The sequence below is a fragment of the Mobula birostris genome, chromosome 25 (genome assembly GCF_030028105.1).
Source record: "Mobula birostris isolate sMobBir1 chromosome 25, sMobBir1.hap1, whole genome shotgun sequence".
NCBI lineage: Eukaryota > Metazoa > Chordata > Chondrichthyes > Myliobatiformes > Myliobatidae > Mobula > Mobula birostris.
The window spans coordinates 36,724,891-36,739,219 of record NC_092394.1 but is presented as its reverse complement, the minus strand read 5'-3'; the positions used below and the strand labels follow the sequence as shown (position 1 = coordinate 36,739,219).

The 14,329-nt window shown below is 37.1% G+C and overlaps 1 protein-coding gene across 7 annotated transcripts in view; it reads right to left on the bottom strand.

Moving 5' to 3' along the window:
* The window catches only part of LOC140187588 (RIMS-binding protein 2-like), a 338,771-nt gene that overhangs the window by 33,403 nt on the left and 291,039 nt on the right, over positions 1-14,329 (bottom strand). For 4 of the 7 annotated variants that reach the window (XM_072243038.1, XM_072243039.1, XM_072243042.1 and 1 more), the window contains 3 exons: positions 9,374-10,642; positions 2,027-2,150; positions 578-762 (listed from right to left, as the gene is read on the bottom strand). In XM_072243038.1, coding sequence (XP_072099139.1) covers positions 578-762; positions 2,027-2,150; positions 9,374-10,642 — 1,578 coding nt within the window. The remainder of the gene's footprint in view (positions 1-577; positions 763-2,026; positions 2,151-9,373; positions 10,643-14,329) is intronic. The other 3 variants (XM_072243043.1, XM_072243044.1, XM_072243045.1) reach the window with 2 other exon arrangements.

The window sequence follows — 14,329 nt, the reverse complement described above, 5'->3', positions numbered from 1 at the left end:
AACAAACGCAAAATGCTGAAGGAACACAACAGGCCAGGCAGCGTCTATGGAAAAAACTAAACAGTTGATGTTTTTGGCCAAGACACTTCATCAGGGTGAAAAAATAGTTGCTGCATCACTGGTGGTTGTGAAGGAAAGTGCTGTAAGTGCTGTAATGATGGGAAAGGTGGGCCAGGGAACTGTGAAAGACAAGTCCCTGTGAAATGCAGAAATGAGAGGAGGCGGTTAAGATATGTCTGGTGATGAAATATTTTTGAAGCTGGCAGAAATTGATGTGTTTAATGTAGAAGAGCTCTTTAATAAATAATTAAATTGTAACTACCCCAATTTAAAACAGAGATGTTTGTCAAGACATATCAAACGGAATTCTAAGTACAATTGCTTGATATAGAAATAACTGCAGTGGTTAGATTACAGTTGATAATCAAAAGTAGTTTATTAATTCACCAACAGTGAGTAAAAGCCTCTAATATTGCAATCTCCCTCCTCGGTATAGACTGTACCTGCAATTTGCTTTCTTTCTCTGTTCTCTGAAGGAAGCAGGGTTGGAAGTGACATATGGATGCAATGCTCTCACCTTTAGGATCTGGCTTTCCTTAAATGCCAACTCCTCCTCAGCAGCATCTGGGTTCGGTGACATGGTCGCAGGATCATAATCAAACAAAGCCACAAAGATGCGAACAAGGACATCATCCACTCTCCCTTTTGACTCTATCTCCTTGTGTCCATCAAGAATTGAACCCTCTTGACTTATGTACACATCTGCATGTGAAATTGAAATCAAGGGGTTGAAAATGATCAACATTGTTTAAATTACTTTCACTCTCAACGCATTATGTAATTTCTCTATGCACAGTAAATATGTCAGAGGCACACTCGAGACACCTATACTGCCAATACTTTCTCCAACATCTTACTGCTATTCCTTGCTCAAGCTGAAGATAAGGTATTACATGGTCTGAAATGCACCATCAGCAATACTGGTTATAAAAATGTTCTTTGTCGATGGTGCCAGACTATATCCCATATGTTTGTGGAAATGAGAGCAAAACTAATATTTCCTGATAAGGTGATGTAATCATGGAAACATGGACGTTGTTCTGAAATAGTAAACCTATGCTTTGTCAGAATAGAAAATCTGCAGCCATTGAGACCAGATATTGCTGTAATGCAGGTGAGCTCTATCATGTATGTGCAAGTTTGATATACAAGGATGCATTTCGACATCTCCATAAGATTATTTTACATTGCTTTTCTCCTCTGTGACCTCCATCACAAGACCAATAACGTCATTGGAGGACCAGCATCCTGGGTAGCACAGTATGTTTATTTCAGTATACGCTACATCAATTTCCAAGACCTAGTGCCCATACAAGTGTACCAGTTAAATAGGTTCAAGGACAGAAGTAGTCTTATCAGTGGTATCAATATCTCGAGACCAAATAAAAACATCAGAAACCAACCATTTCTCTGTACCCTATAAAATCTATATTTTATTTTAAAACATCCTCCATTAAAACACTATAATTCTCCTCTGCTCTAACCATATCAGCCTGTACACGTATAAGAGGTACTAGGTTTATTTTTATATCACATCATATGGTGAATGTGTTGTCTCCACCTTCCCTATCATTCCTGTAGTTAGGAAGCAAAAACTGGATCCAGTAGTTCACTTGTAGTTATACCAAGGTATTAAATAAATTTATTTGCTTGCTGATTATAGTCAATGTCCCTGACTTCTATGGTGTCTGAATCTATTAGTTAGTGTTATTTGAATCAGTATAACTGTGATGTTGTTACTACAAATGAACCCTCAAGATCCATAATTGCGCTTACCCTATTCAATTCAGCAGACTCCATCTTCCAAGCAACTGACTTTTTAATTCTTTGAAATATCCCCCAATGAATAGCTCTTAAAAACTAGGGCAGCATTTAAGACTTATTTTTATGTAGAAGATGCAAACCACAAGGCTTTTGATGTAATTTTGAAAGGTGAAGGCTGTTGTGAAGGAAGACCGATACATACCCTTTGAAGTGAACAACTCCCCTCTACTGGGGCCAAGCGGTGTGCTGTTATTGGGATTTAAAGATCGTACTGCAGGTGAGTCAGGAGCACAGGGAGAGCCTGAATCTATATCTACTGCAAACCCCTGCAAACAATCAACAAAGAAAGAGCAAAGCAATAGTATGTGAAAAATAGAGTATTACACACGTTTATTTTCTAGCTTACATATGATCAGACTTTGATCTACTTGCACCTGAATCAGTGTATCTATTATAAACTAACATTCTGGTACCAGAAAAATCAATTTGTCATACTCCAATAAACTCACAGGTTCTTGCATTTCAAAAAAAATTACTGAATCTCTTACAGTCACCTGTTCAAAGTTCATACAGCAGTAAATCAAGCAGTCATCCCAAAAAGCTCACCTCAACTGCACACTAGAAAACTTGTTATTCAGAGACCAATAGACACTGTACATTTATGTTAATTATCCATTGACTGATGTTTGCCTGCACACATATTCTCTGTCCTTAGCCATGAATTATTGAAGTTTTCACACATACTTTATGTTTGTCTAAAGGTGTTGGCATCTAAAGGTTCTGCTTTCCATTTAAAATGCTTCATGATTGTCAACACATTAAGCTTGGTAAACTGTTTATATTGATGGAAGTTCTGGGAATGGACACCAGTCATTGGGTACTCCTTTCCTGCATGTGAGCCAACATTAGTGCTTGATTATATGAATTTCTGCTAAACCAATATTAGTTATTTCATACATTTATTTCATAAATTAAAAGCTTATTTAAAAAGATACACAACCATAAAAGGATAGTCTTTCACAAAGGCTGAGTTTATTAGCCAGAAAACCATAATAATTCATAGTTGAACAGGTCATCAAGTCCTTGCCAATATTTGCAAAGCAATCCCGCAAGTCCAACTGCTTCTCTCCTCATGTCTCTGTAGCCCTACAACCTATTCTCCCTCATGTCACTTTTGATTTACTTACTACTGATGTACATTAAGGGATAATTTAGGTAGTGAGTTAACTTGTCAGCACACCTTGAGATGTGAGAGGAAAATCTGTCCCTTTTGTTAAGGCCCCAGTAGAACCCCAATCAAAGACCAGAAAAACATACAAACTCCAGAATAACAAGGTCAAGATTGACACCCAGCCTTTGGAGCTGTACCAACATGCCACCTAAGATCCATATACCTATATATTAAATTTTATAGCCTTTTCTGACAACATAGGTTTGGCCTCTCAGAGCAATCCCTGCCCTCCATAATTCCCCATCTTACAAATACCTTGATCAAAAGCATAACGTTTTTCATGACTCATATCAATAACCCCTACACCCTCTCTTGCACTGTAATTCAAACACTATCACCATCACAGGTACGGTATATCAAGCTCTCATCTGATTAGGCTCATGCATGGTCATGTACTTATATGATCAATGGTCCCATATAGTTACTTCAATTCATGATAATAAGTTCCATATGATTACCTTCCATTGTGGTACAGATCATAAATTTGAGCCAGTTATTTTTTCAATTGGACTAATAGGATTTGAACTGAAGCTATTAAGTATATTACACTTTTATATTAAAAGGTCTGGGTAAAATGTTGGCTGCCATGGATGAAAGTACAGATTCAATTGGTTTTCACCACAGTTTGCTTGTTCTAGTAGTGATATTATTAAAGGAACTGCCATTTGTTTGGCTTTATGAAGAAGCTCTCTTTTTTTTAGTAGCTTAGGATTATTTTCCAAGATGTTCAAGAATCTATTCAATCAGTAATTAGTAAAAATAAAGGATCTGAAATCGATTCCTTTCCTGGGATACTGTGAGATTGGAGCAATGTGCAGCTACAATTACACTGCTATGCCCCTCATGGTAGAGATCGACATTTGAAGTGGCAAAGCCCAAGTCACTGCAGCCAAACTACATAAACACTGCAAGAACAGCAAAAAGTCCAAAGCCAACAGACAGGGTTTACAAGAAGGATCAAGTAATTCAGCAGTGACCTCAATGAACAAAACAACTGACCCCTACAATCAAGAATGGTAGGAGAATTTGGAAGTTTCTGTGAATGAGAATCAATGGCTTATGTGTGGACACAAAAGAATCTGGAGATAGATCTTCAGAACATCATCTACATTTATCTGCTTCATGACTTTACACCAAGCAAGCTTCATATTCTAGTGAGCATACCACTGTCACTCATTATGTAACTGCTAACTAAGTCCTTGAGCCAGATAAAAATGGCAACATTTGGGTGTGGCTTATGAGACATGCTCGGGTCTCTGTGATGGATGGTCAACAAACAGACCATTGTAGTGGTCTTATTATACGTAAAAACTACATATAATGCCTCAACAGTTTTACACATCTCATTCATTATATGAAGAAGAATTTCAAGCCCACAGACATGGGTCTGGAGGCCCAGGAGCAGGTGGACCAGCGATAAAAGGGTCACTCAAGATATTATGAAAATGGGTTATGCCATACTTTCAGTTACAGTGGATTCTGATTATCCAAAACGCGGCTGCCCAAATTAGCCAAAGTTTCATGGAAATATTTGAAAAAGATATATTAAAAAAATGTATTTAAATGAAATACAGAACAAATTAAAACACTACCAACAGTACTACAGTACTAGAAAACTGTGTGTTAGTGCCTAATAGTTATCAACAGAGGAATTCATCCAGTGTATGTAATGAACAAAATCAGTGCAAACACCTAGAGCAGATAATGGATTGCCTTCATACAATACTTTCAACAATTGCATCCTCCAAACTTTCATTTTCATTGTAACATTCAAAATGATTGCTGATACCATCAAATTCTTCATAGTTTCTAACTTGTTAGAGTAGTGAAATAATCTCATTTTCACTCCTGGCCATTTCTGACATCTCCAAGCCTAAACGCTTGAAACTGCAGTGAGCAAAACATTTCAAAATTGTTTTACTGCTTATTTCTCACCAATCATCAGTGATAAAAATCTCTGCTTTTTTAAACACACACACATAACTGACGCTGTTTAAAAATGGTTCGCTCAAAGCACAGTGTAGCGTCTAACGGCTGTACAAGTGCTCACAACTTACACTAATTAGAACCTGTTCAGCAACAATCTCTTGCTCCAGTTAAGCAACAGTTTCCCAAATGAATGAAGGTAATCCCGGCAATTTTCCTGATTAGTTTTTTTTTAAAGAGTTATCCGAAGTAAGTCGCTGCCCTGATTAACTTTGATGGCCCAATTAACCAGCATCCACAGTACATTTTACTTAACTTTTTTTGGATGATAACTCTACATGGATCAATTACCCAGTGATGCTCTATAACAATGGTTAATTTTTTCATGTATGTGTGTCTGATTTAGTAGATGTCAGGAAAACCTTTAAAAATGGTTCCAGCCAATATGGAATCAGGCATTTAAACATGCTTCAAATGATCTTAAAATTGTCTCTTTTGATATCTATCTTACACCTGCATAATATAAAAACAAAATATCTATCCTGAAGCAGGCTGTCTTTACATACTGAGTAGCAAACAAGACATTCAGTCAGCCCAAACTGTAGGAAGCATCAAATGAATAACAAATTAAAACAGTGTGGTTTGATACAATTAAACTTCCTTGTACTCAAACCATTAGAGAGGATGAGATTTATAAACTTCATGGTTGCAAACTTCATTGGCACAGCAGTAGAATTCAGCTGATGCTTCACTTTTAATTTGGTCTACAAATTTTAATGTTTGAAGCATTTTCACCTGTGAATACATGAGAGAAGCCAGCACATGGTTCCAAGGATTACTACATTTAGTTAAATCGAACAATGACGATTTTATATTTTGCATTAACTCTCCCTCCATGGTATCTGCCATTTTCTACTAAGTCATTTTTTGGCTATTGTTCAAGAGGGGGTATTAATACCCTTGTAGTTTATATTGCTATATTTATATTCTATTCTTGGTTGGTGCAACTGTAACGAAACACAATTTCCCTCAGGATCAATAAAGTATGACAATGACTAGTTTAGTGGTTAGCGCAACACTATTACAGCTTGGGGTGTTGGAATTACAGTTCAATTCTGGCACAATCTGTAGGAAATTACTGTATATGCTTCCTATGGAATGTGTGGGTCTTCCCAGGGTGCTCCAATTTCATCCCAGAGTCCAAGGACATAGCCAACAAGTTAATTGGTCATCGTAAATTGTCCCGTGATTAAGTTAGGGTCAGTTGGCATTGTTGGGGCAGCATGACTCAAAGAGCCAGAACAGGCTACTCCATGCTGCATTGCTAAATAAAAAATAAATAAACAATACCAAATTTGACCCTGACTTCACTCTACATTTATATCATCTTCCAACAATGATGCCTGAATAGTTTTTGGATGCTTGGACCACCTTAATTTTCCCTTCCTCAATCCAATGATAGTCAGTGCATCAAAAATCATCCTGGGTTTACCAAGGTGTATAACCTGTGAATTAAAATTCATTTGTGCAGGTCATTTTTCCTCTGTTTTAACCAACTGGACCAACAGGAGGAGCCATGGCCTTCAACAAAATAAACTAGCTGAATGACTTGGTCTTCAAATTTGGTGCTCAATGCATGTTAAACATGTCACATATAAAATTGTTTGTGACCAGCATAGTCTAGATTCCAATAGAGGCTACAGAACTATTTCAGAACTCAAGGACAATGCAGGCAAAATCTACTATTCTTATAAATGGCCAGCATCTATGAAAAGTGTAAAAAAAAATTATCTTTACCATGTAAAAATACTTAATGCATCTCCATGAATAACTCTGAAGTGGAGCTGTTCACAGTGATTGTGTGATGTGCAAAATGATCCTATAAACAGCAATAGGCAACATGGTGGTATATCTCAACATTTCATTTAAACTTGGTGGTGCAGATTTATAAAGGTTATCTGGTATATTAGAATATTTGCAACTATTTGCAACAACAGTGTACTTTTTTCAAGGAGATCAGGAAAATCATACGGAATGGTTTAACATTGGCATTGGCCAATGTTAGAAATAGTGGAAAAAATCAGGATAAATTGCAGCATTACCTCACACAGGAATGTACATTTATCAGGCTGTTCAGCATCTATGTCTCTCAGAAGAAATTATTTCATCAATTGTGAATTTGTTACTTAAGATTTTCTCTTGTTTCTTGGAACATGTAATCATTAACTTTTTTCTATGATTCAGGACTAAAACTGGTACATTAAAACTGATACAATTAATATTAAAACTTAAAACAATGTCAAACTATTCACATGCAAAAAGTTATGGTTTATGAGGATCTCCTTAGTACTTCATGATTCCCAGGACAGCTGTTTCTAGACTATAAATAACCAACTTTTCAAAAAGCATCTGATGAAACTACTTTTTATTGGCACAAAAAATTGATGCGACAAGCCAATGAACGCTATAATACTAAAGTGTAGAAGACTACCTCTTATGTACCAGGCCTCTCAAAAACATTTAATGTATCTTCTAGTCATGAGATGCTTTTGTCTATTTAATCTCCATAAGAGCTGTACATTATTGAACTGAGATGAGAACTGCTCCGCACCTTGTAGAACACCCAGAATCTGAATTAATAAACAGCTCCTAATTCAATTAGACTAAAAAAGTGGTTGAACTCAATCAAAATCTGTTGTAGAAAGAAAACTAAAGAAAAGGACACAAACATAAAAAAGATATTTAATTAATAAATTCTCACTGTAAAGAATGAACAATTAAAGTATAAAGGGTGATTTTGCACTTTGCTTGTGATAGATAATTTTCAGTGGAAAAAAACTGAATATTAATATGCATCAAAACTGCAAAAGAGTTCATTGATTTTCAAATGACTTGATTTTCTGTGAGAATTTATATATGAAATAAGATCGTTATCTACTGGACCTTGAAAGAATGTGCAACATACACAAAACGCTGGAGGATCTTAGCAAGTCAGGCAGCATCTATGGATAGGAGTAAACAGTAGATATTTAAGGCTGAAATGTTGACAGTTTAACTCCCCTCTGTAGATGCTGCCTGATATGTTGAGTCCCCCAATGTTTTATGTGCGTGGCCCAAGATTTCCAGCATCTGCAGAATCTCCCGTTCTCGAAAAAAATGACTTGATGTTGTTGTAGTTGTAAACTCATAGTAATTGGAAAGTGTGGAATAAAATTCAGAATTTTCAAAAACATTTAAAAATCCCTATGAATAATACTCAATTCAGCTTAAAGGGTCAGATCACATACTATTAAAATAACTGACATCAGAAGGAATTAGTTCCACGAGTAACATTACATTCTATGCTTACATAAACATCTGCTCTCGCCCGAAGATGCAGCATCAATTGGTTTTCCAGCAGGTGTTTGATAAAATGCTACACAAAAGGTTATCACACCAGCAAGGAAGTTAGAGGACTGGGAGTAGCTAATTCACATGGATGGAAGCTTACTATTAGAAAAGAGAGTTGGGATTTTCAGAGTGTCAAGGTACAACTGTGGATCAATGCTGGATTTCAGCTACTTACAATCTATACAAATAGAAAAAAAGATAAAATATTTTATAGTCCAAGTTGCTGGTGAAACAAAATTATGTGGGAAAGCAGGTTGTGAGGAAGACAAGGAATAGAACTAACGTAACTGATGAGAAATGCTTTGGATTAGCCAAATCTAGAGGGATTAAATTCATGAAAGACCACTTGTGTAGCAGCTCAGATATGCAATAAAACAAAAGGGGAAACAATGGCATGTCAGGCAGTTTTTTGGAAAGTGAAACAGTTAATATTCCAGGGTGAAACCCTTCATCGTATGTACTCGCGTCAGTGTTAAATATAAAAAAGCAAGGTTGCAAATGCTCTGATTCCATGCCATACAGATATAGTACAGAGAATCAGGTTTCCAACTGTGAAATAGAGAAGAACCACATTGTCTATAAGGATGGTGCAAAGTGACTGATGATTCTTGAGCCAGCTATGCAATGCCACTGAAATTTGAATTCAATTTCTGCTTTTCATCATTACAAAGGTTTTACAGCATAAAATCATGCATAATTTGAATGAGTACCTTGAGATTTTACTTCATGTTCTGATAAATTCAAAAGATGCACTGCATCCAAGGGCAAAATAATCAATGATTAATAATTTGGCAACACTCTCAGCTTGACTGAAGGGTTTTGTTTTAACTTTTAGTTTAGCTTATCAGTTAATGACTCAGTGTTGATGCTAAGAGGACATGTGTGCTGTTTCCAACTGCCAGCTAAAAATGAAGGTGTACATCGCTGATATAAAGCATGAGGCACACTGACAGGCACAAGAACAAAAATAAATAGTAAATAAACAGTGAGATAAACACACACCCATGTACATGCTGAATCCACAAACTCTGTCTTTGCCCTTGCCCTTGTTCTGCCCAATTCATGAGACTCCGTATTCCAAGCCTCCAACTTTTTCTCATCTTTAATTTTTCCTTTTAGTCTCCCTCGGTCATGATGTAGCTGACACCTAGGAAAAACAGCTTTATCTTTTCTTTTATGACGATGAGGAGACTTAGTGCCACCAGAGTTTGGATCAAAAACATTAGCTTCATCTGATACATGTCTTTGTCCATTCGACTGAGTAGAATCACACTGGCTGCAATGCCTATTCTCATTTTCATTGTGTTTCGAGCCACCATGTAACCAATCTGATCTCCTTTGGTCCAGGTGAATAAAATTTGAACAGAAATGTAAGCTAGGAGATAGTATTTCTTCTTCCTCCTCAGTATCATATTCTATGTCTATTTCTAGTTGTTTGTGTGACACCTGGTACCTCCTGTTGTAACGAGGGCTTCCAGTATCTGATATATTCAGCCCTTCAGGAGTTGTAGACCTAATCTGTGTCCGAGGTTGCCTTTGTAATATGGTTGTTGGATCATCTACTGTCACAGCTAAGATATCTCTGTGGCTTTCCTCTGATTGTGATTTCTCTACAGTGGTTTCAAAGTCATAGTCATTGACAATGCTTTTATGTGTGCATTCTGAAGTCTTCCTTTTCAAACTGTGGGACCTAATACATCCTTTGGAATACCTATGATGAAATCTGGAACTGGCCTCTTCGCACCATTCTTTCTTTCTGAAGTTGCTCTTAGTGTAGTGAGTGTGCTTTTCACCTGGCTCTTGCCTGTTGCTCTGATCACATGTATACATTAAGCTTTTCTCCAAGTCCATGAACTTTAGGTCGTTTTGAGCAACATTATAACTTTTGGCATCCTGCACTAGATTTTTGCTGTTACACAGATTGATTTTGGAGACTTGTTTTTCTCTCACTTCTTGACTTTTGGTATCAACAGTTGAGTTTTGGTCTCTTAATTTGTTGTCATGAGAACTTGTTTGCATACAGTTAAATATCTGATCCTCTACCTGTACTTTCTCTTGGCAGTGGTTAGAGACCTCTTTTCCTTGTTCTTGATTTCTAGTGCTGTCTTGCTTTCTGCTGTAAATGGTCTCCTTGTCCTTGTCCTCCTCCTCCTCTTCCTCCTCCGTTAGTTCAGGAATGCTGAATAGTTTCTTACTGCAATGTTTCTGCAAAGGAAGTTCTAGAATTTTCTCCATAAACTCCTCATCGCTATCAGTTTCATACTGTTCAGGCTGTTGAGACATGGTTAACACGTACAGTGGTTGAGTGCATGCGAGGAAGGGGAGGGGAGGGAGAAAGAAAGAAAAAAAGTAAAGGTGAAAATTGAAACAAGATCAACTTAAAGCACAGCAAAGCAACAGAAATGCAAAGAGCAGCTCAAAGTAAAGCACCCAAAATTACAACAATGTAAGAAATAGCCTCAAATACAAGCACTTGCAAACCTCATATAATAATAATCTAAAATAGTCAGCGATTTCCATAATGATGACAAGAGAGACTGTAAATACTGGAGGAATTCAGCCAGTCAGGTAGTATCTGTAAGAGGGGAAATGGGCAAAAGGCATTTTAGTTCAATACCTTTCTGGTCTTGACCTGAAGAATCAATTGTCCATTTCCTTCCACAGCTGCAGCCTGACCTGCGGAGTTCCTCCAGCATCTGAGTGGTTCCGAGAATGATTTGTTCACTACAGGCAGTGAAGGTGAACTCAATTGCTGATGATTAAGTGCTCATATTTTTAATTTTCAAAACTTTAAACCTTTTGGCTTACAAATATTTGAAAAGAGTTATTTTTAAATTTCAAAGCATTCTTTAATTGTGGAAGTTCATGTGAAATAAAATAAGTTGTTAAATAATTTGTTTCCAGTCCTTTCTTAGGATTCACTTTCAGGATCAGGGTGTCACTAGAAAGGCCAGCATTGCCCATCCCCAAATGCTCTTGATAAGATGGTGGTGAGCTAACTTCTTAAATAGCTTCATTCCTTCTGGTGAAGGTACCTTACAGTGTTGCAGTTGAATAGAGTTACAGGGATTACACCGAATGACAATGAATGGCAGCTGCCGTTCTTCCCAGTTAAGATGCAGTGTGATTTGGAAAAGAAGGGGAACTTGCGGGTGGTAGTGTTATGGGCACCAGTTGCCCCTGTCCTTTTTGGTAGTAAAGTTCACAGGTTTTGCAACTGCTGTAGTAGGAATGACTAAATGCAGTGTGTCTTGAACATTGCACCCACTGCAGCCACTGTGTATTGGTGATGAAGGCTTAAGGTGGTTGAATGTATGTGGATGGGTGCTGATCAAACAGGCTGCATTGTACTAGATGATACCAAGCTTTCTGAGAGGTTCTAGTCCTGTCTTTATCCAGGTAAATGGAAGGTATTTAACCATACTCCTGATTTGTACCTTGTAGATGGTGAAAAGCTCTTGGTGTGTCAGGATGTGAACCAATTGCTACAGTATAGTCAGCATCTGACCCGAACTTTAGCCATTCTATTTATGTGACCGTTCCAGTTGAATACTTGGTCAATGATATCTGCTAGGATACTGATAATGGAGGAACTTAGCAATGGTAAGATCTTTTAATTAGAATCTGAGAATTTGAATTTAGAAGTGAGGAAGTCAAAATACAATTGTATATGGCCTTGCTGGAACCTGGTGTAATGGGTTTAGCTTTGGTTGTATTCCAACACCAAGACTGACTTGGTAGAACCACTGTAGACAGAGCTGCGAGAATACTGAAGGACATGGATGCCAGGCCAGGTTTGCAGCAGGTAGTGGGTGAACTAACATCGGGGATATACTTACTTGGCATTGTCCTCACCTATCTATTTGTGACAGATGCACATGTCCATAACCATATTAGTAGAATAACCACTTGCCCTGTTCTTGCTGAGACAAAGTTTCATCCTAACACTGGGATACCGTTCATTGTAACGTGTGGGATTCCAAAGGGCTCTACGGAACAATCTCAGACACAGCTAGCTGCTAAAAACTGGGCATCCATGTAGTACTGTAAGTCATCATCAGAAATGTTTACCACAGTCTAACTTTTGCCTGGCACAGCCCTTATCCTGTTATTATTTTTTTTAAACCAAGAGTATCAACTCTAATTCATTGTGGAGAGCAGAAGGGCATGATAGGAGCAGCCTGAAAATGATGAGGTAGCAGCCTACCAAAACTGCAGTATTTATTTATTGATTGATTGATTGATTGATTGAGATACAGCATGGAAGGACCCTTCGGCCCTTGGATTGTGGGACGAAACCCACATGGTCATGGGGATAATGTACAAACTTCTTACAGGCAGTGGCGCGAATTGAACCATGTACTACTGTGTCTCTGCCGTGGGGAGTATCATTCAGTGTATTTGCTCAATCTGTTCTGAATAATTTCCAATCAGTAGATTACAGTACTTATAACATATTGAATCACTGTGAGATGTTCAATGATTCTCATTATTTTATGAGATCAGCAAATAAAGTGAGGACAACCTGCTTAATATTTCAAATCTTTTTCTATAAGCAGCTTTTAAGAATTTCCTTGAGTACAGTATAATACAAAATACTAAATTTAAAACAAATCTGCTTCCTAATACTTTAGGTAGAAAACTGACAAAAGATCTTCAGAAATGACAGCATTGGAGTGATTCTCAGAATGCGATTACGAACAATTGTTGCTAAAAGTGAGCCACTGACACAGCATACGCTGATTTAAAGCATCATCTTCAGGACGGCAACTAACAATCTCACATATTAAGGAAAAAATACTGCTCAACTATTTGGAAATCTTTTGTATTATAAGTGGATAAACAAGGCCTGGTCAGGATCTACTTGTAGGACCAAATGAATGTTTATAAAGGGAAATAAAAGCACAAAAGATCCAATATCCCAGTAGTATACTGTTTCTACCTTCACATCTGCTTTCAAAGTTTATTAAAATTTTGTATTTTGTGAAAATTTTACAAAACCAGCAGATCAATAATAGCTACAACTGCAATATTAGTCCTTCACATCAATTGTAATAGATCAATCACAAATGGATCAATCATAAAAGTGAAACTTAATAATTACTAACTAAACACACCCGCAGTTAATGGGTTTATTTAAGCTGAATTATCTTGATATACAGGTTATATAAAATATAAAAAATTATGAGAGGAAAACATAGGATAGATAGGTCGATTCTGTTTCCCATGGTAGTGGTGTCTAAAACTAGAGGACAAATGTTTAAGGTAAGAGGGAAGAGGTTCAAAGGGAATCTGAAGTTTAAACTTCACACACAAGTGTGTAAGGCAAGTGAGACTGGTATAGTCAGGCACTATGGCAGACATTGCATGTGAGCTGTAGGGCCTATTTCTCTTTGCTTTGGAACTCCATAGCTTTATGGGCTTGTGGATCATGACAAACTGTTCTGAAGTTTGTCTCTTCCTATCTGTCTCCTTTTTCACTTCAATCACAGAACTGAGACAAAGCCAAATACGTGGTAAGGGGTTGAAATAGAACCCTGCTCTGCCTAGTTATACAAAGATTTTCTTCTCATTACTTCCATGAATGTACTGGTTTTGCTGCATTATACAAACTCTCCATAACTCAACATAAAGCCAGTCTTGATTAATTAATTGGTAAAATCATAGGAAAGTCAATGGTTAGGTACACTGTCTATTGTATTGTCACCATACAAGACAAGGAACCTTACTGTTGGTTACAAAACTTGATATTGTGATTTGAACAAAATGCACAGGTTATTGAAATGTGTACAAAGCAACAACGTACTACATAGGGCTAAAATACATCTATTCATATTACTGTTAAACACACTACCCTGGTAAATTCTCCAATCTCCATCAATTCCTTCATTTACGAAGTTAATATCACATAATAACTATGTTACCCACTGCCTCTTCAATTTTCTCTCATCTTTTCTC